The sequence below is a fragment of the Mirounga angustirostris genome, unplaced genomic scaffold, assembly GCF_029215605.1.
Source record: "Mirounga angustirostris isolate CCGP_5_RB_7025 unplaced genomic scaffold, mMirAng1.0.hap1 SCAF_9, whole genome shotgun sequence".
Taxonomy (NCBI): Eukaryota; Metazoa; Chordata; class Mammalia; order Carnivora; family Phocidae; genus Mirounga; species Mirounga angustirostris.
Window position 1 is genome coordinate 59,894,000 of NW_026991717.1, and position 22,363 is coordinate 59,916,362.

A 22,363-nucleotide genomic window follows, 5' to 3' on the forward strand; every position below is an offset into this window, starting at 1 on the left:
TCTCAAGCTCAGATGGAACATTCACCAAGGTAGACCACATTCTAGACCATAAAACACACCTTAAATTTAAAAGAAGAGAAATTTTAAAAAGAAGAAAATCATACGATGTTTGCTCTCAGAACACAACTGAATTAAACTAGAAGGCAATAAGAGAAAGATACCTGGAAAACCCAAACTACATACAGATTAAACAACAAATAACACATGGATTAGGGCAGCTGGGTGGCTATCAGTTAAGCGTCTGCCTTCAGCACAGGTCATGATCCCAGGACCCTAGGATCGAGATCCTCATCGGGCTCCCCTGCTTGACGGGGAGCCTGCTTCTCCCTCTCCCTGCCGCTCCCCTGCTTGTGCTCGTTCTTTCTCTCTGTCAAATAAATAAAATCTTAAAAAAAAAAAAAAAAAAACTAATTCACGGTACTGATTATATGAAAGCATTTTGTATACATTTGCATTTTTATTCTTATTTTTTCATCCCTACTTAGGTTTCCCTGGTCAAGACAATCCCAAGCTCCGGTTTCTTCTCTGCAACTTCGGGGATCCTACCACTTTTCAGTCAGGTGCCTCATTATACTGACCCCAAGGTATCCTGAATGAGATAGGGATGATTCCAAGGACCATCCCTAAGGGAAATTGAATCCTCCCTAGTTCTGCTCAGGCTCATGTCCTCTCCAACACTCCAACCCTTCAAACAAGTTATTAAAACATCTTCTAGGTAATTAACTTGTCTTCTCACCTCCCCCCCCCCGAAAAATGTAGGCTCAGTCCCTGGTTATCCATTGGAACAATCCAATTCAATGAAATAACATACAAGGGAGCCTGGGTGGCTCAGTCAGTCAAGCATCTGCCTTCGGCTCAGGTCATGATCCCAGGGTCCTGGGATCAAGCCACACATTGGGCCCCCTGTTCAGTGGGGAGTCTGATTCTCCCTCTCCTCTACCCCTCTCCCCTGCTTGTGCTCTCTCTCTCTCAGGTAAATAAATAAAATCTTTAAAGAAAAAAAAAAGGAAGAAAACAATCTGCTAAATAACACATGGGTCAAAGAAGAAATCTCAAGAAGATATAAAAAATATTAACTAAATGAAAATGAAAACACAACCTAATAAAATTTGTGGGATGCAGGGAAAGCAGTGCTTATAGGGAAATTTATAACAGTGAATGCATATATTAGGAAAGAAGGTCAAAAATCAATCACCTCCATTTCCAACTTAGGAAACTAGAAAAAGAAGAGCAAATTAATCCAAAGTAAGGAGAAGAAATAATAAAAGTTGAGCAAATCAATAAAATTAAAAACAGGAAATCACCAGAGGGAGGGGAAAAAAAAAAAATCAACAAAACCAAAAGCCAGTTCTTTCAAAAAACCAATAAAATTTGGGGCGCCTGGATGGCTCAGTTAACTAAGTGTACAACTCTTGATTTCAGGTCAGGTCATGATCTCAGGGTCTTGAGATCAAGCCCCACATTGGGCTCCATGCTCAGTGGAATCTGCTTGAGATTCTCTCTCCCCTGGCCCTCCCCTTGTGCTTGGTCGGTCTCTCTCTCTCAAATAAATAAATAATTAAAAAAAAAAAAAAAAGACCAATAGGGGCGCCTGAGTGGCTCAGCCAGTTAAATGTCTGCCTTTAGCCCAGATCATGATCTCAGGGTCCTGAGACTGAGCCCCACAACGGGCTCTCTGCTCAGTGGCGTGTCTGCTTCTCCCTCTCCCTCTGTGATCTCTCTCGCTCTCACTCTCTCTCAAATAAATAAAATCTTAAAAAAATAAAAAAATTAAATTTAAAAAGACCAATAAAATCAATAAGCCTCTAGGCAAGGCTAATAAAGAAAAAAAATTATCAATATCAGAAAGAGGGGTCTCACTATAGATCCTATGGACATTAAAAAGATAATAAAGGAATGATATGAAAAACTCCATGCCCACCTATTTGATAACCTAGATGAAATGGACAATTCTTGAAAAGACTCAGCTGCTAAACTCACAATCTGAATTAGAAATAGATAATCTGAGTAGGCTTACACCTATTAAAGAAATTATATCAATAATTAACAACCTTCCAAAACAAAACACACCAGGCTGACATAGGTTCACTGGTGAATTTTACCAAACATATATGAAATTGTACCAATTCTCTACAATCTCTTTTAGAGGACAGAAGCAGAGAGAATCCTACTATCTCATTCTATGAGGCCAGCATTACCCTAATACCAAAACCAAAAACATTACAAAACAGAAAACTACAGACCAATAATCTCTCATGAGCAGATGCAAAGCCCTCAACAAAATATTAGTACATTGAACCCAACAAGGTACAAAAAGTATTACAAGCCACAAGCAAGTGGGATATATTCCAGGTATGCAAGACTAGTTCAACACTCAAAAATCACATAATGTAATCTATCAAAAATTGTTCAGTGTAATCCATCACATCAAAAGGCTAAAAAAGCAAAATCATATGATCCTATCAACAAATGCAGAATATGCTTTTCACTAAATCCAACACCTATTCATGATAAAAAAAAATCTCAGTAAATTAGAGGGGAACTTTCTCAACTTGATAGAGAGTATCTACAGAAAACCTAGAGCTAATGTCATACTTAAATGGTGAGAAACACCAAACTTTCCCACCAACATCAGGTACAGGCAAGGATGTCCTCACTCACCATTCCTTTTCAACATTATGCTGGAAGTTCTAGCTAATGCAATAAGACAAGAAAAGAAAATAAATGGTACACAGATTTGGAAAAAAAAACTATATTTAAGAAAAAAATAAACTATATTTGTTCAAAAGTTTCCAGGTTGGGGACGCCTAGGTGGCTCAGTTAAGCAGCTGGCTCTTGATTTTGGCTCAGGTCATAATCTCAGGATCATGATATCAAGCCCAAGTCGGTCTCTGCACTGGGCATGAAGCCTACTTAAGATTCTCTCTCCCCCCACTCACATGCACGCTCTCTCAAAAAATAAATAAACAAATAAATAAATATTTTTTTAAAATAAAAATAAAAAATAAAAGAGTGTCCAGGTTGGTGAACACATGGATGTGCTGGGAGAGGACACACTCTGAGAGGGCACTGAAGCTCTGAACCATTTCCCCATGCCTTGCCCTATGCATCTCTTCCTTTAGCTGTTTTAAGTTATATCCTTTTATAATAAACCAGTAATCTATTAAATAAAAAAAAAAGCTGCATTTGTTCATAGATGACATGATAGTCTATGTAAAGAATTCTAAAAAATGAACAAAGGAACTCCTGGAACTAATAAGCGATTATACCAAGGTTGTAGGATACAAGGTTAATATATAAAAGTCAATTGCTTTCCTATATGCCAGCAATAAACAAGTGAAATTTGTTGAAGTTAAAAATATAGTATCATTTACATTAGCACCCACACAATGAAATACTTAGGTTCAAGCCTTACAAAATATTTCCAAGATCTATACGAAGTACACTACAAAACTCCGATGAACAAAGTCAAAGAACTAAATAAATGGACAGATATTCCATGTTTACAGATAGTCAAGATGTCAGTTCTTTCCACCTTGATCTATAAATTCAATGTACTCTCAATCAAAACCCTAGCAAGTTATTTTGTGGATACTGACAAAATGATTCTACAGTTTATAGAGAGAGGCAAAAAACACAGAATTACCAACACAATATTGAAGAAGAATGATAAGTTGGAGGACTGACTACCCAATGTAAGACTTACTTTAAAGCTTTAATTGTTTTTAAAGAAATTGAAGCAGTAATCAAAAATCTCCCAACAAACAAAAGCCCAGGGCCAGATGGCTTCCCAGGGGAATTCTAACAAACATTTAAAGAAGAATTAATACCTATTCTTCTGAAACTGTTCCAAAAAATAGAAATGGAAGGAAAACTTCCAAACTCGTTTTATGAGGCCACCATTATCTTGATCCCAAAACCAGACAAAGACCCTATCAAAAAGGAGAATTACAGACCAATATCCTTGATGAACATGGATGTAAAAATTCTCACAAAATACTAGCCAATAGGATCCAACAGTACATTAAAAGGATTATTCACCACGACCAAGTGGGATTTATCCCTGGGCTGCAAGGTTGGTTCAACATCCGCTAATCAATCAACGTGATACAATACATTAACAAAAGAAAGAATAAGAATCATATGATCCTCTCAATAGATGCAGAAAAAGCATTTGACAAAGTACAGCATCCTTTCTTGATCAAAACTCTTCAGAGTATAGGGATAGAGGGTACATACCTCAATATCATAAAAGCCACCTATGAAAAACCCACAGCAAATATCATTCTCAATGGGGAAAAAGTGAGAGCTTTCCCCCTAAGGTCAGGAACGCGGCAGGGATGTCCACTATCACCACTGCTATTCAACATAGTACTAGAAGTCCTAGCCACAGCAATCAGACAACAAAAAGAAATAAAAGGCATCCAAATCGGCAAAGAAGAAGTCAAACTCTCACTCTTTGCAGATGCTATGATACTTTATGTGGAAAACCCAAAAGACCCCACCCCAAAACTGCTAGAATGCATACAGGAATTCGGTAAAGTGGCAGGATATAATATCAATGCACAGAAATCAGTGGCATTCCTATACACCAACAAGACAGAAGAAAGAGAAATTAAGGAGTCAATCCCATTTACAATTGCACCCAAAACCATAAGATACCTAGGAATAAATCTAACCAAAGAGGCAAAGGATCTGTACTCAGAAAACTATAAAATACTCATGAAAGAAATTGAGGAAGACACAAAGAAATGGAAAAACGTTCCATGCTCATGGATTGGAAGAACAAATACTGTGAAGATGTCAATGTTACCTAGAGCAATCTACACATTCAATGCAATCCCCATCAAAATACATCAACTTTTTTCAAAGAAATGGAACAAATAATCCTAAAATTTGTATGGAGCCAGAAAAGACCCCAAATAGCCAGAGGAATGTTGAAAAAGAAAAGCAAAGCTGGTGGCATCACAATTCCGGACTTCAAGCTCTATTACAAAGCTGTCATCATCAAGACAGTATGGTGCTGGCACAAAAACAGACACATAGATCAATGGAACAGAATAGAGAGCCCAGAAATGGACTCTCAACTCTATGGTCCACTAATCTTTGACAAAGCAGGAAAGAATGTCCAGTGGAAAAAAGACAGTCTCTTCAACAAATGGTGTTGGGAAATTTGGACAGCCACATGCAGAAGAATGAAACTGGACCATTTCCTTACACACAAAAATAGACTCCAAATGGTTGAAAGACCTCAATGTGAGACAGGAGTCCATCAAAATCTAAAGGAGAACACAGGCAGCAACCTCTTTGACCTCAGCCGAAGCAACTTCTTCCTAGAAACATCACCAAAGGCAAGGGAAGCAAGGGCAAAAATGAACTATTGGGACTTCATCAAGATAAAAAGCTTTTGCAAAGCAAAGGAAACAGTTAACAAAACCAAAAGACAACCGACAGAATGGGAGAAGATATTTGCAAATGACATATCAGATAAAGGGCTAGTATCCAAAATCTATAAATAACTTCTTAAACTCAACACCCAAAGAACAAATGATCCAACCAAGAAATGGGGAGAAGACATGAACAGACATTTTTCCAAAGAAGACATGCAAATGGCGAACAGACACATGAAAAAGTCCTCAACATCGCTCGGCATCAGGGAAATCCAAATCAAAACCTCAACGAGATATCACCTTACACCAGTCAGAATGGCTAAAATTAACAAGTCAGGAAACGACAGATGCTGGCGGGGATGTGGAGAAAGGGGAACCCTCCTACACTGTTGGTGGGAATGCAAGTTGGTGCAGCCACTCTGGAAAACAGCATGGAGGTTCCTCAAAAAGTTGAAAATAGAGCTACCATATGACCCAGGATTGCACTACTGGGTATTTACCCCAAAAATTCAAATGTAGGGATCCGAAGGGGTATGTGCACCCCGATGTATATAGCAGCAATGTGCACAATAGCCAAACTGTGGAAAGAGCCAAGATGTCCATCAACAGATGAATGGATAAAGAAGATGTGGTATATATATACACTGGAATATTATGCAGCCATCAAAAGGAATGAGATCTTGCCATTTGCAATGACATGGATAGAACTGGAGGGTGTTATGCTGAGCGAAATAAGTCAATCAGAGAAAGACATGTATCATATGATCTCACTGATATGAGGAATTCTTAATCTCAGGAAACAAACTGAGGGTTGCTGGAGTGGTGGGGGATGGGAGGGGTGGGGTGGCTCGGTGATAGACAATGGGGAAGGTATGTGCTATGGTGAGCGTTGTGAATTGTGCAAGACTGTCGAATCACAGATCTGTACCTCTGAAACAAATAATATATGTTAAAAAAAAGAAGAAGAAGAAGATAGCAGGAGAGGAAGAATGAAGGGGGGGAAATTAGGAAGGGGAGACAAACCATGAGAGACAATGGACTCTGAAAAACAAACTGGGGGTTCTAGAGGGGAGGGGAGTGGGAGGATGGATTAGCCTGGTGATGGGTATTGAGGAGGGCACATTCTGCATGGAGCACTGGGTGTTATACACAAACAATGAATCATGGAACACTACATTAAAAACTAATGATGTAATGTATGGTGATTAACATAACAATAAAAAATTAAAAGAAAAGCTGTAATTGTTTTTAAAGACAGTATTGTATTGATGAAAGAAAACACAAATCAATGGAATAGAACAGAGAGCCAGCTGATCTTAGACAAAAGAGCAAAGGCAAAATAATGAAGCAAAAATAATCTTTTCAACAAATGGATAACCACATCAAAAAAAAAAAAATCTAGACACAGCCTTTAACCCCATCACAAAATTAACTCAAAAAAGATCACATATAATGTAAAATGCAGAACTATAAAACTTGTAGAAGACAATAAGAGAAAACGTAGGTGACCTTGGGTATAGCAATGGTTTTTTAAATAAAATACCCAAAACATAATCCATGAAAGAAAAACACGACGAAATAAACTTCATTAAGATTAAAAACTTCTGCTCTGCAAAAGATACTACCAAGAGATTGAGAAGACAAGCCACCGACTGGGAGAAAATATCTGTACAAGACACATCTGATAAAGGACTGTTATCCAAAATATACAAAGAACTCTTAAAACTCAACAATAAAAATCAAACAACTTAATTTAAAATGGGCCAAAGACCTTAACAGACAGTTCGCCAAAGTAATATATAGACAGCAATAAGCATATGAAAAGATGCTCTACATCATGTTATCAGAGAAATAGAAATTAAAAGAACAATGAGATACCAATACACACTTATTAGAATGGCCAAAATCCAGAACACTGAGAACACCAAATGCTCGTGAGGATGTGAAACAACAGGTTTAAGATTACAGTTTCTTATTTACCATGGTAACCATTTTGCATATTATAAATAACTCAACAATACATCATGGTTTAGGCACTGCAAACCAAATCTTTTACCTTTTGGATTCAGGAGGCTGCCTCTTCTTTATCATTTCACGGAGCCTTGCAGCTGACTGCAAAATATACAAAACATACGTGTAAAGATACTACCTTACAAAATATTAAGTATGCTGCTTCATTGACACTAAACTAAGATCTATATAGGAAATAAAGATCCTTAAAATATGATACCTGCTCTTGGTAACAGACATGAGACAAATAAACCATCAATAATAAAGCAAGTAAAAACACCATCTAAAGGACTGGGGCACCTGGGTGGCTCAGCTGGTTAAGCATCAGACTTATCTGGGCTCAGGTCTTGACCTCAGGGTCATGAGTTCAAGCCCCACGTTGTAATGACATTCTGACAAGGTATCAGAAAGTACTGACATTCTGATACCTTGGACCAGGTTGCTAATGAGTTTACATGATTGAACATTAAACATTTAATCAAAGACACTATTATAAATTAAAATATTTAACTTCTACTACAGGCAATTCTACTTTGATATTCTCCAGAAAAGTTATATTACACTTCTATAAATCAAATCATAATTTCTGTTAACTAAAATCAAAATCATAGATACTTTGTCTAAATTTCTGATGAATTTTCCAATTTTAATGACTTAACAATATAATCCCTTATATTAAGTCACCCTCCGTTCCCTCAAGATCCAAACACATGCTGAATATTTGGGAATGTGTAATCAAAGAAATCAAGTAATTTTTAAATAAAGCCAAGGGCTTGTTACAGTTTGAAAGAAAATATCACACACCCTCCTGAAGGGCTATCTCACACACAGTTTTACCCACAGTGTGAAGACACAATGTAAATTACACATTTAGTTATAATGATTATAAAACACTAGCATACATCTGGCCATTTATCCTTTTTTTTTGTTTGTTTAAGATTTTGAATTTATTATTATTATTGAAAGATTTTATTTATTTATTTATTTGATAGAGAGAGTGCAAGCAAGGGGCACTGGCAGGCAGAGGAAGAAACAGGCTCTCTGCTGAGCAGGGAGCCTGACGTAGGGCTCGATTCCAACTGAGCCACCCAGGCACCCCTGGCCATTTATCCTTAAAGCTCCCTATATAAAGCATATTTCCACCTAGTCTCTAAGATTTTTCAAAAAAAGAGGGGCACCTGGGTGGCTCAGTCAGTTAAGCGTCTGCCTTCAGTTCAGGTCATGATCCCAGGGTCCCTGTGTCTAGTTCTCTGCTCAGCAGGAAGTCTGCTTGTCCCTCTCCCTTTGTCCCGTTCCCCACCCCCACTTGTGCTCTCTCTCCCCCTCTCTAATAAATAAATAAATAAATCTTAGGGGGAAAAAGGATTAAAAAAAAAAGCTTGTCCTCTCACTCCTCTACCACACATCCCTCAACCCATTCCTCCTACTTCTCCTTTATCCTTTAGAGGTAAAGCAACCACTTGGAACATACTCTGTTCCTCTGAATCCAAGACAACCATTCATAAGACACCATTATCTTATGCACCAACAAAAGGGAGGAAAAGCTGCCAGTTACAGTTTCAAGATGTCAATTTCAAAAACATTAAAATGAAAAAAACGTCTTAGAATCAATAAAATATGGTAACCTCCTCCTATTAAATGCAAAACTCAGTCCTAATTTTACCCTCCCTTATCTGATGTTTGAAACCTGATACTATGAGTATTTTATTGACCTACAGGCAAGAGGAATGGCATCTTACTCTTAACTAGAAATTCCACACAAACCTCAGACAACTGAAGAGAAGCAAAAAAGTCTGCATTTTCTGATATATTCTTCAGTCTCTTCCTTTCGTACGATGACAATCCTGAAAATTCATCCTATGAAATTACACCAAAAAAATTGTTACTTTGCATGATCCACAGCAAAAGCACCTCATAAAACTAGGTGTTGAATTCTCAAATGTATACTTTCCTTCAAATTGCATCTGCTTTATTCATTACACGCTATCTTACCAAATGGCACACATTGGATGTGCATTGGATACTGAGTGTAAGAGTTTGAATTTGGGATAACCACAAGGTGTCTACATGACTTCCCAATTAAATAACAAGTGACATATCAGAAGTCTAGTAGTGTAACCTAATAGCAAATTATTTCCTACTGATCATTAATTCACCATTACTCACAGTTATATTTTTACTAAACAAAAGAGAAAGAAACGTGTGACAGAAAATTTTAAATTCATTCAAAGAGTTAAGGAAATTTAGATAAAAGAACAACAACAACAAAAAGATAAAGGCACAGGCAGAAAAGACAATAAAACCAGAGAATCAAGCTTGGAGGTCCAATATTCAACTAATAGTTACAGGGGTAAAAAGAGGAGCAGAGAAAATGGAGGAGAAAGTTTTTAGAGAAATAATATAAGAAAGTTTCTTGAAACTAAAGACATGAGTTTCCTGGGGTGCCTGGGTGGCTCAGTCGGTTAAGCGTCTGCCTTCGGCTCAGGTCATGATCCTGGAGTCCCGGGATCGAGTCCTGCATCGGGCTCCCTGCTCAGCAGGGAGTCTGCTTCTCCCTCTGACCCTCCCCCCTCTCATGTGCTTGCTCTCTCTCATTCTTTCTCTCTCAAATAAATAAATAAAATCTTAAAAAAAAAAAAAAAGACATGAGTTTCCAGATTAAAAGGGCCCAATGAGTATGCAGCACAACAAATGAAAAAAGACCAAAGCTTACACAAATCACAAAATTTCTTAACACCTGAGATAAGTGAGGTTAAAAAAAAGTCTGCCAATAAGGGAAAAAGATCACGAAGAAGCAAGAATCAGAATGACATTTCTCAATACTGAGGGGAGCTAGAAGACAATGAAAGAGTATATTTAAAATTTTAAGGAAAAATCATTTTCAACTTACAATTCTAAATCAATTAAGCCATCAATCAAATGTACAGCATAAAGACTTTGTCAGATACATAATATCTGTATGTACACAAAATGTACATACATACATTTTGGTGAAGTGCAGTTTAGCGCTTCCTGAGAAAAGGTGTAGGAGAGGGGTAAAAAGAGGAGCAGAGAAAATGGAGGAGAAAGTTATTAGTGTACACCTTTTCTCGGGAAGCTCTAAGCTGCATTTCACCAAAATTAGGGAATAAACTAAAAAAAAAGATCCAAGACAGTACCTAGGGTACAGAAGTTCCAGCATAGGAATGATAAAAGATTAAAGAAATTCAAAGGAAAATGGTAAAAGGAAGGCCAAGAAAGAGTTAAACAGTCCAGAATGAAATAGGAAGATGTAGGTGCTCAGGAAATGTTTCATGGAAAAAAAAATATATATATATATTTTTATATATGAAGCCATAAAAACTCTTTGTTACAACTCTACTAGAGCTTGGGCTATACCTAGTAAAAATGTGAGAAGGGAAAGGAGTGGGTGGGCACATGCGTATAAGGTGTAGCATGAATGAAACGAGTCTTCACCTTCCATATTAAATCAATAGATAATACGGAAAGGATAAAAGCTAAAAAAGTTGAAAGTATAATCAGTCTATTGGGCAGCGGCAATCACAAACAGAGAAGTAGGTGGCAGAAAACTGCTGGATGTTTTGATTTGCTTGAGTATATATGTATGTACATATGGAATTACCTTTGTGTGTGTGTGCATATATATATATGTGTGTGAATTATATGACTTAAATGTGGATGTACATGTATTACTTTGACCAAAATAAAAATTTTCCTCACACACACAAAATAATAGTGGCAGCAAAAGTGAAAGTTTATTGTGTCACTGCCTTTACAACTGCTTTTCAAGGAAAAACATCACCACCATCAAGGGTTTCATAAGATTCTATTTCAAAATCAAAGAAACAAATTTAAATGATTCTAATTACCACAGACACAATTAAGAAAATTAAGAAAAATAATCAATATCTTTAAGTGCTTATGTTTAATTCAAACTATTCTTTTTTTTTTTTTTAAGATTTATTTATTCATTTGAGAGAGCGAGAATGAGAGAGAGGAGGAGGGTCAGAGGGAGAAGCAGGTTCCTCGCCGAGCAGGGAGCCCGATGCGGAACTCGATCCCGGGACTCCAGGATCATGACCTGAGCCGAAGGCAGTTGCTTAGCCAACGAGCCACCCAGGCGCCCTAATTCAAACTATTCTTATCCATCACCCACCTGTCAAAAACTTGCAACATTTAACAGGAAGACCAAGCAAACAACATCAGAAAAAGTGGGCTCTCAAAATAAACATATGTAGGAAATAAACATTTTTTAAAAAACTTCACTATCTTCAGAAACACTTAAGAAGTTACTGTATCCATAAAACAAAGGGTGATGTGTTTTTAAAAAAAATCAAAGAACTTGAATTAAAAACATGCTTGATGCCAAAAATTCACAAACTATATGAATCCATTTACATAATATTCTCAAAATGACAAAACTGTAGAGACCAAAAAAAAAAATTAGCACTTGGGTGCCTGGGTGGCTCAGTTGGTTAGGTGACTGCCTTCGGCTCAGGTCATGATCCTGGAGTCCCGGGATCGAGTCCCGCATCGGGCTCCCTGCTCAGCAGGGAGTCTGCTTCTCCCTCTGACCCTCCCCCATCTCGTGCTCTCTCTCTCTATCTCATTCTCTCTCTCAAATAAATAAATAAAATATTTAAAAAAAAAAAATAGCACTTGCCAGGGGCTAAAGAGGGTGAGAGGGAGGGCTACAGGCCTAATACAAAGAAATAGCCTGGGGTGCCTGGATGGCTCAGTCCATAGAGCATGCAACTCTTGATCTCAAGGTGGTGAGTTCAAACCCCACAATGGACCCTACTTAAAATAAATTTAAAAAAACAAAGAGCCCAAGGGAAATTTTTGTGGAGATGGAATAGTTCTGTATCTTCATTGTAATGATACAGAATTATACACATACCTTGTATGATGTGAATTTCCCCGTTTTGATACTGTGATATATAAGATGTACCCACTGGGAAAAACTGGGTGAAGACTACATGATACCTCTCTGTACTATTTCTGCAAATTGTTATACATCTATAATTACTTGAGAGAAAAGTTTTTTGAAAATAGATGTTTCTCACAGCTAACATCATACTTAATGGTGAAAGACTGAAAGCTTTTCCCCTAAAGCTAAGGAACAAGAAAATATGTCTGCTTTTGCTACTTCTATTAAACACTGTACTGGAGATTCTAGGACAATTAGGACAGGACGATTGGGAAAAAATAATATTAAAAAACATCCAGATTGAAAAGAAAGAAATAAAACTATCTTTATTGCCAAAACATGATCTTATATATAGAAAATGCTTAAGAATTCACACAAAAAACTAATAAGCAACCTCAGCAAAGTTGCAAGATATAAGATCAATATACAAAAATCAGTTATATGTCTATACACTAACAATGAACAATCAGAAAATGATTTTAAGAAAACAACACCATGCATAATAGCAGAGCTCTGTCAGTTGAGTGTCTGACTCTTGATTTTGGCTCAGGTTATGATCTCAGTTATGAAAGATCGACCCCTGAGTCCAGTTCTGTGCTCAGCATGGACTCTGCTTAAGATTCTCTCTCTCCCTCTGCCACTCCCCCTCCCCCACTCACGTGGGTGCGCTTTCTCTCCCTCTCAAAAAAAATTAAACTTAAATTAACAACTTTTGGGGTGCCTGAGTGGCTCAGTTGGTAAAGCATCCACCTTCAGCTCCGGTCATGATCCTGGGGTACTGGGATCGAGCCCCACATTAGGCTCCCTGCTCAGTGAGGAGTCTACTTCTCCCTCTTCCTCTGCCTCTCCCTCCGCTTGTGCTCTCTCTCTTGCTCTCTCATGCACTCTCTCAAATAAATAAATAAAATCTTAAGAAAATAAAATCAGTAACAACTTTTGTTACGTCAAAGGACATTATCAAGAACATGAAAATGAAGTACAAAAAAACGGGAAAAGGGCGCCTGGGTGGCTCAGTCGTTAAGCGTCTGCCTTCGGCTCAGGTCATGATCCCAGGGTCCTGGGATCGAGTCCCACATCGGGCTCCCTGCTCAGCGGGAAGCCTGCTTCTCCCTCTCCCACTCCCCCTGCTTGTGTTCCTGCTCTCGCTATGTCTCTCTCTGTCAAATAAATAAATAAATAAATAAATAAATAAATAAATAAATAAATAAATAAATAAATAAAAAAACGGGAAAAAATACTTGCAAGTGATATATCTAATAAGGGTCTAGTGTCCAGAATATATAAAGAACTCTTATAATTCAAAACAAAATGACAATTTAATTTTTCAAATGGCAAAGGACTAGAAAAGCTATTTCTCCAAAGCACAAATGGCCAATAAGTACATGTAAAAACATTCAACAAGGGGCGCCTGGGTGGCTCAGTCGTTAAGTGTCTGCCTTCAGCTCAGGTCATGATCCCAGGGTCCTGGGTTCAAGCCCTGCATCGGGCTCCCTGCTCCACGGGAAGCCTGCTTCTCTTTCTCCCGCTACCCCTGCTTGTGTTCCCTCTCTAGCTGTGTCTCTGTCAAATAAATAAATAAAATCTTTAAAAAAATAAAAATAAAAACACTCAACATTACTGATCATTACAAAAATGCAAATCAAAACCACAATGAGACACTACATCATATCCACTAGAATGGCTATAATCAAAAAGACAAGGAGCACCTGGCTGACTCTACTGGTAGAGCATACAGCTCTTGATACCAGGGTTGAGTTCAAGCCCCTCATTGGCCCTAGAATTTACTTAATAAAAAAAAAAAATTGGGGGTGGGGGTGCCTGGGTGACTCAGTGGGTTAAGCGTCTGACTTTTTTTTTTTAAAGATTTTTATTTATGTATTTGAGAGAGAGAGAATGAAGAGAAAGAGAGCATGAGAGGGGGGAGGGTGAGAGGGAGAAGCAGACTCCCTGCCGAGGAGGGAGCCCGATGTGAGACTAGATCCCGGGACTCTAGGGTCATGACATGAGCTGAATGCAGTCGCTTAACCAACTGAGCCACCCAGGCGCCCAGGCGTCTGACTTTTGATTTCAGCTCAGGCTCTTAGGGTTGTGAGATTGAGCCGGGTCTGGCTCCATGTTGGGCATGGAGCCTGCTTAAGATTCTCTTTCTCCCTCTCGCTCTGCCCCTAGCCCCTCCAAAAAAAATTTTTTAATTAAAAAAAAATGAATAATTAAGACATTATGTTACATGAAATAAGCCAGTCACAAAAACACAAATACCATGAATCCACTTTTATGAGGTACCTATACTAGTCAAATTCAAAGAGACACAAAGTAGAATGGTAGTTGCCAGAGGATGGCAGTAGGAGGGAAATGGGGAGTTATTCAATGGGATAGTGTTTCAGTTTTTCAAGATGAAAGGATTTCTGGAGACTGATTGCAAAACAACATAAGTAAACAACATAAAGTACTACATTGTACCTTCAAAAATGGTTAAGGTGCTAAATTTTATATTGTGTATTTTACAATCAATTTTTTTTTAATTTTTAGGAAAGATAAATAACAAGTGTTGGCAAGGGTGTAAAGAAAGTAGACTCTTCATGCATTGCTGCTGGTATGTAAAAATCGTGCAGCCAGTCTGGTAAACAATTTGACAGTTTCTCAATAAGTTAAACACAGTTGACCATATGACCCAGCAATTTCACTCCTAGGTATATACCCAAAAGAATGGAAAATATTTGTTCAGCAAAAACTCATAAACAAAAGCTTGTGGCAGCACTATTTATAATAGCAAAAAGTGGGAACAACCCAAATGTTCATCATCTGATGAATGGATAAACAAAATATGGTATATCCATACAATGGAATATTATTCAGCCATAAAAAGGAATCAAGTACCAATACACACTACACAACATGAATGAACCCTGAAAACATTATGCTAAGTCAAAGAAGCCAGATGCAAGAAGCTACATATTATATGATTTCATTTGTATGAAATGTCCAGAATAGGCAAATCTATAGAGAAAGAAAGTAGATTAGTGGTTTCCAGGGCTGGGTTAGGGAGGTGGAGGAGTTGGTAGTCACTACTAATGGGTACGGATTTCTTTTCATAGTGAAAGAAATGTTCTGAAACTGGATAGTGGTGATGATTGTACAATCTTGTATATATACTAAAAACTACTGAACTGTACACTTTTTAATAGTAAAGTTTATGTTGGGCGCCTGGGTGGCTCAGTCGTTAAGCGTCTGCCTTCGGCTCAGGTCATGATCCCAGGGTCCTGAGATCGAGTCCCGCATCGGGCTCCCTGCTCAGCGGGAAGCCTGCTTCTCCCTCTCCCACTCCCCCTGCTTGTGTTCCTGCTCTCGCTATCTCTCTCTTCTGTCAAATAAATAAATAAAATCTTTAAAAAAAAAAAAATAGTAAAGTTTATGTTATGTAAATTATATCTCAATAAAAAAATAAACATATGCTTGATGACAGAAACCAGATTTATGCATAGTCTCAAAGTATCTCCCTCAAAATATTTAGTAATTACAAAGGGAAAAATGTTGTTTCCACTGGAGAATCCTGACAAACACCACCTAAGCCAAGTGACCCAGGTCAACATCACCAGTAAAACATATCAGTATCAAGTACACCCCGATATGATGCACTGAGGAGGGCACATTCACTTCTGTGGTACCCCACCCAAAAAATGCAAAACCTTAATCTAATTATGAGAAAATAGCAGACAAACCCAAATTGAGGAACATTACACAAAATAACTTTTCAGTACTCTTCAAAAGTGCCAAGGTCATGAAAGATTGAAGAACTGTCACAGACTGGAGTAGACTACAGAAACATGGCTATTAAATGCACTGTGCAATCCTAGACTGGATACTGGAACAGAAGGGCATTAGTAAACAAAAAAAAAAACAAAAAAAAACAAAAACTGGTGAAATCCTAATAAATTCTGTACTTTAGTTAATATTATTGTAGCATTTCTTAGTTTGATAAGTGTTCTACAGTTATGTAGGTGACATTAACACAAGAGGAAGCCAGGTGAAAGAAATATCAAAATCCTCTGTACCATTTTTGCAACTCTTCTGTAAGCCCAAACTGTTCTCAAAACTTAAATTTATGAGGGGCGCCTGGGTGGCTCAGTCATTAAGTGCCTGCCTTCGGCTCAGGTCATGATCCCAGGGTCCTGGGATCGAGCTTCGCATTGGGCTCCCTGCTCAGCAGGAAGTCTGCTCCTTCCTTTCTCACTCCCCCTGCTGTGTTCCCTCTCTCGCTGTCTCTCTCTTTCTCTGTCAAATAAATAAATAAGATCTTTAAAAAAAAAAAAGAAATGCTTTGTGAAGTTAAAATATTTTGTTTAATTTAAAGATTTTTATTTATTTGTCAGAGAGAGAGAGAGAACGCAAGAGAGAGCACAAGCAGTGGGGAGCATCAGGAAAAGGGTGAAGCAGGCTCCCCGCTGAGCAAAGCCTGATGGGGGAACTCCATCCCAGGACCCTGGGATCATGACCTGAGCTGAAGGCAGATGCTTAACCAACTGGCACCCAGGCGTCCCTGTGAAGTTAAAATATTTAACAAAAGTGCTGAGAGAGAAAATTTAGCAAGTTTCCCAGAAAATAGAATAAATTTTTTAAGATTTATTCATTTTAGAGAGAGAGTGCAAATGGGGGAAAGGTCAGAGGGAGAGAATCTCAAGCAGACTCCCCACTAATCACAGAGCCCCACTGCTGGGCTCAATCTCCCCACCCGTGAGATCATGACCTGAGCCGAAACCAAGAGTCGGATGCTTTAACCGCCTGAGCCACCCAGGCGCCCCTAAAATTCTTGACTTACAGGTCAAGACACTTGCCTGTGATGTGACAAAGCCTTCCCTCATTTGGGGAAGAAATAAGCTTATAAATAAAATATTGTTTCTAAAGCATGGTACCATAAAGCCTTAGTCATTTTGCTCCAAAAAGATAATTAATGAAAAGGAAAAGAATGAAATGTCCTATAAAAATGTTAGATCTTGGGACAGCTAGGTGGCTTAGCTGGTTAAGCGTCTGCCTTCGGCTCAGGTCATGTTCCTGGGATCCTAGGATCAAGTCCTGCATCTGGCTCCTTGCTAAGCAGGGAGTCTGCTTCTCCCTCTGTCTGCCGCTGCCCCTGCTTGTGCTCTCTCTCTCTGACAAATTAATAAATAAAATCTTTAAAAAAACAAAAACAAAAACAAAAAAAGGATGCTAGATCTTTCAGTTTGTCCTACTTAAATATATGCTGGGCATGTCTGACTCTGCTTGATTAGCTTCAGTATTTACTCTTAATGTTCTAATTTCTGACCCTATTTTCTTAGGTCAAGCTAAAATCTCAATAGATGAATGGACAGAGAAGATCTGGGGAGTGCCTGGCTGGCTCAGTCAGTACAGTGTGTGACTCTTGATCTTGGGGTTTAAGTTTGAGGCCCACATTGGGTATAGAGATTACTTAAAAATAAAAAAACTTAAAGAAAAAGGTGCGGTATATATATATTCATATATATACCCATATATATATCCATACACACACACACACGCACACACACACAGAGGAATATTATTCAGCCATGAAAAAGAATGAAATCTTGCCATTTGCAACAATATGGATGGAGCTAGAGAGTATAATGCTAAGCAAAATCAGTCAGAGAAAGGTAAGTACCATATGACTTCACTCATGTGGAAGTTAAGAAACAAAACAAATGAGCAAAGGAAAAAGAGAAGAGAAAAACCGAGAAACAGATTCTTAACTATAGAGAACAGATGGTTGCCAGAGAGGAGGTGGGTAGGGGGATGGGTGAAATAGGTGAAGGGGATTAAGAGTACACTTATCATGATGAACACTGAGCGGTATATAGAATTGTTGAATCACTATATCGTACACCTAAAACTAATATAACATTGTATGTTAACAGAAATTAAAAAACAATTTTAAAAATTTTTTAAATAAATTTAAAAAAATAAAATCTACTTCCCACTAGCCTCATATACTCAGAATCTTATAGTCGAAGAGGCCAAAGAGATAATTGAATCCAGTGGTTTTCAAAATGACATCCCAGACCAACAGCACCAGCATCTCTAGGAAACTGTGTTGGACATGCCAATTCTTTACCCCACCCCAAAACTTCTCGAAAATCAGAAACTCTGGTGGTAGAGTCCTGCAATGGAGTTTTAACAGCCCTCCAGGAAATTCTGATACAGGCTATAGTTTGAGAAGCAATGATCTTATCCAATCCCCTCACTGTCGAGTGATTTGCTTAAAAACACAAGGTTTCTTAGAAGCAGCCACATCTAAAACCTAGGCTTTCAACCCCCCAGTCCAATGCACTAATAACAGACCCACGATGTCCCACCAGAGGTCCTAGTTCTTACCTCTTGAGACAGTAAAGCATAAACTGAATTCCTATTTCAAAAGAACACCACCACAATTATCCTATCTCCCTTTCCCCTATCATCATTTTCTGTTCCATTAACTTTTGACATGTGGTATGGTTTTATCTTGCCTTGCATAAAATCTGTCACTTTCATTGAAGTACAACATTCCTTAAAGGCAATAGAAGTCTAAAAATTAGATGCTTAATTCCTTTAACTGATTCAAACTATTATTTTCAATAGCACTAATAAGTGTTTCTCATGTATCTTCTCTACTCCATCATTTTTCTCCTTTTTGTAGAGGAAATATTATTCAGCTATATTAATCAATTGATGACTTTCCTACCCTCATATCAAGGGTCACTCAAATGCCATATGTCCCACAGGCCAACTTCTTCTGGTATATTGTGCATAAATATGTAAAGGTGAGCAAGACACCATAAATAGTAAGTAGACCCAAAAATATCTGCAATAAACTGAGAGGAAGAAAAAGGGAAACAGAATGAAGATTAAGTCAATCCTCTCCTTGACAAATCAAAACCAAGAGTAAAATTAACCAAGGAAGTTGTGTTCAACATTTAAAAAATAAAATTTCAATTAAACATACATAAACCCTGGATACCGTTAGCTTATCAGAACTTCAAATTTTAAAATAAGAAAAATTTGAATAAGCTAGTAATTAAATTCTTACCAGGCCTGGTGTGGTATCTTCATCACTGTCTAGATCCTGACTGCTTTCCGTATCAACACTGAGAATCACTGTATCCGAAGTGCTCTTGTGTTGTCGCTTGTTACTTTCAGTATAAACATCTAAGGATGATTTTTGCAGAGTAGATTCTGCCTTGGAAGACGTGCCTTCCATCCTTGGAGTTAAAATCCTTCTGCAAGTTTTCCTTATTTCAGTCTTCTTACATTTCTTACATGCAACTTCATTGTTAGAATTCTTATCCAATAGGGATTTGGAGTGCTTAATTTGGTCTGGCTTGTAATTACTGAGTGAAAAGGGAACAAGATAAACCTTAGGTGTTTTTCCTAAAACTGTAGTCTGTACTGGTCTCAGAGATACACAAGTGATGTTTTGATTTTCTTTATATTCATTCACCTATTCAGGTCAATAAAAGAAAAGAGAGCATTAGAATCCCAGATCCTATGCCTTTTCTTACAGGTCTGTGTAAATAAATCCAAAGTGATAGCCTGTAACGAAACTTTTCCTCACCAAAATCTAGATACCTAACTCATTAACCTAAATTTAATTATTTATTATAAATGGCTGCATTATTTTATCCATGACTCGGCAAACCAGTAATAATGTAATAATAATTACAGTTGTAACTGAGGAGACTACCCCAACTGTCACCTTCTGAGTAACTGGAATTGTCTTCAGAGTGGGAAGCCGACAATAATTGCCCCACAGGCAAACGCAGAGTCCCTGATCCCATCCTGTCCCTATTTCTAGGGTTACTAATAACCTTCCCCAACGCTGAAGGCCGAGTTTCCATAGAGGAAAATAGGGGGCCGGGATCCCCGATTATCTTTTGAAACAACACCCCCGAAAAACCCGTTAAGCTGAGACATGCCCCAAGGAGCGGAAACCAGTTCCGGAGTGTGGAGGTGGTGGGTGCCAAGTCTTCGTGCCCTCTCGGGCCTGGTCCCGGCAATGCCTCACGCACACCGGGGCAGGAGCGCACCCGAAAGCAACAAGCCGTTGCTCACCTTCATCTGGAGTCGCTGTCTGGAGCCCACCTTCTCCTCACTGCCCGCGCGCGACCCCGACATCTTCCCGCGGCTTAGCAGCTGGCGTCTTCCCGCCAAGATTGCGGCGGGAGGCGCGGGGAGGGGGAAGGGGAGGAGCAGCGGGGCTGAGGCGGGGCCTGGCGGGCGGCTCTGAACGGCTCGGGCGCCAGCGGGCCGCAGGGGAGGGGCACGCAGGCGTTACGGTCGTCTCGGTTCGCGTGGAGCTCACGAGCCTCGCCCCATACTGAAATTCTTGTAATTGGAACGAATACACATTTTTACCTTAGATCTCAGTATTTTTTTGATGCTGCTGATGCCAGTATCTCGCTTTGAAAAACACTGGCGCTTCTGCTGAGAAAAAACCACCTTGCCTTGCAATGTGAGCCTGGAAAAGATTCAGACGCACTTAGATGCCATATGAATAGAGAAGCTAGAAAATCGAAATCAACAGGCAGCCTTTACTTGGGCCCCCCGGTTCCTTATAACCCCACCACCAGGAAATTACGCTCTACGGCTACCACATTACCTTCTTCCTAGAAGGGAAGCATTTTTATTTTTTTCAAGAGCTGATAACTTAAGCTGGTTTAAATTTCACCTCATCATCTGCCCACCAGTTAACTAAGATCCTAATGATGACCTTACAAAGCCCAAAGGCTGGGGAAAAGTTGTGAATCAAATCATTTTTGTACACAAAGTAACAAATAAGATTTTAGTGCCCTGTACTTCGTACAGTCACAGCCATATTAACCTTTTTTTTTTTGTTTCTATTCTCTGGGTTGCCCTAAGTCAAAACAATTGTTTTCCCATGATGTACTCCCTCTGGACAGCATGGTTTTGGAGCTGTTAAATTCAAAACATAAATTTCTACCTACTCTATTTTTAAGATCCTTTTCTTTCTAGCCCAGAACTGTTTCCCTGGCATGGGTCCTCCATTGTTCCTTGCTCAAGACTTGCCCAATTCTATTTCCTCTCCCAGCCTAGACCCAGTTTTACAACACAGGTGAAATAATTTGAGAACTAACCCTATTAACAGTAACATCAGGGCCCTCCATGATCTGATTCTTGCCAAACTCCTTGACTCAAAAATTACTGATAAAATCAAACTTTTCAGTGTTTAATATATACCATGCTATTTCTGTACTTCAAGACTTTTTTCATGCTGTCCCATCTCTCCCTGCCACAACACTTAGGAAATCCTTTCTATGGCCAAATGTGTTCCGACTTCCAGTAAGTCAGTATTTTTTTTTTTTTTTACAAACCCAGCTAGTAAATTGTGATTGCTTCCGTTACCAAGCCCTAGAAGACTTCCTAAGTAAAATTCAAGCCTTTAAACAATATTCCATACTCCTTAGAGAGCTCAGGCCAGTAAACACAGCAAGTACTTAATAATTACTCGTGTACTTCCATACAAACACTGTCTAGCCAGGAATGTTTTAATAGACGGTCTTCAGAAACTAAAAAAACTGGAAAGCCAAAAAGTACACTGTTCTGACTTCAGGCATTGCTCCAGGACCCTTGGGGGATTTTTTCTTTTTTCATGGCAGTAGCCTAAATCACCACCGGCTGCCCTCGCGTGATGACCAAAAAATACCTCACCACAACCCACTCAGCCTCATCAACTGAGCTAATCAGGTGCTGTTAGCAGGACTTCTATTCTCATTAAACTCCAATTCTGAGCTTTCAATAGTCTGGACAAACTGCCCTTCACTATCTGCTCAATTCCTTATTCATCACTATCCCATTTTCCTCGGGTTCAAACCAAGGTAACAAAAGAAACCCGTAATTCGGACCTGCCTCGCCACAGGATTTTAACAGCAAAGCCCAATGGGAAGCGATTTCCCTCCAGAAGCGACGTCCAAACACTGCGAGACGGAAGACGCTAGAGCCGCCTACGACCATGCGCAGTAACAGACTCGACGTCCACAATCCCAGA

General features: G+C 38.8%; 1 protein-coding gene across 4 annotated transcripts in view; it reads right to left on the reverse strand.

Moving 5' to 3' along the window:
- Window positions 1-22,345, reverse strand: part of WDR76 (WD repeat domain 76) — a 56,789-nt gene extending 34,444 nt beyond the window's left edge. The window contains exons 1-5 of one of the 4 annotated variants that reach the window (XM_045900190.3): window positions 22,221-22,345; window positions 20,713-20,815; window positions 19,388-19,688; window positions 9,165-9,257; window positions 7,447-7,502 (exon numbers count right to left, since the gene is read on the reverse strand). In XM_045900190.3, the coding sequence (XP_045756146.1) occupies window positions 7,447-7,502; window positions 9,165-9,257; window positions 19,388-19,558 (320 nt within the window). In that variant the 5' untranslated portion in view covers window positions 19,559-19,688; window positions 20,713-20,815; window positions 22,221-22,345. The other 3 variants (XM_045900188.3, XM_045900187.3, XM_045900189.3) reach the window with 3 other exon arrangements.
- Window positions 22,346-22,363: the final 18 nt, after the last annotated feature.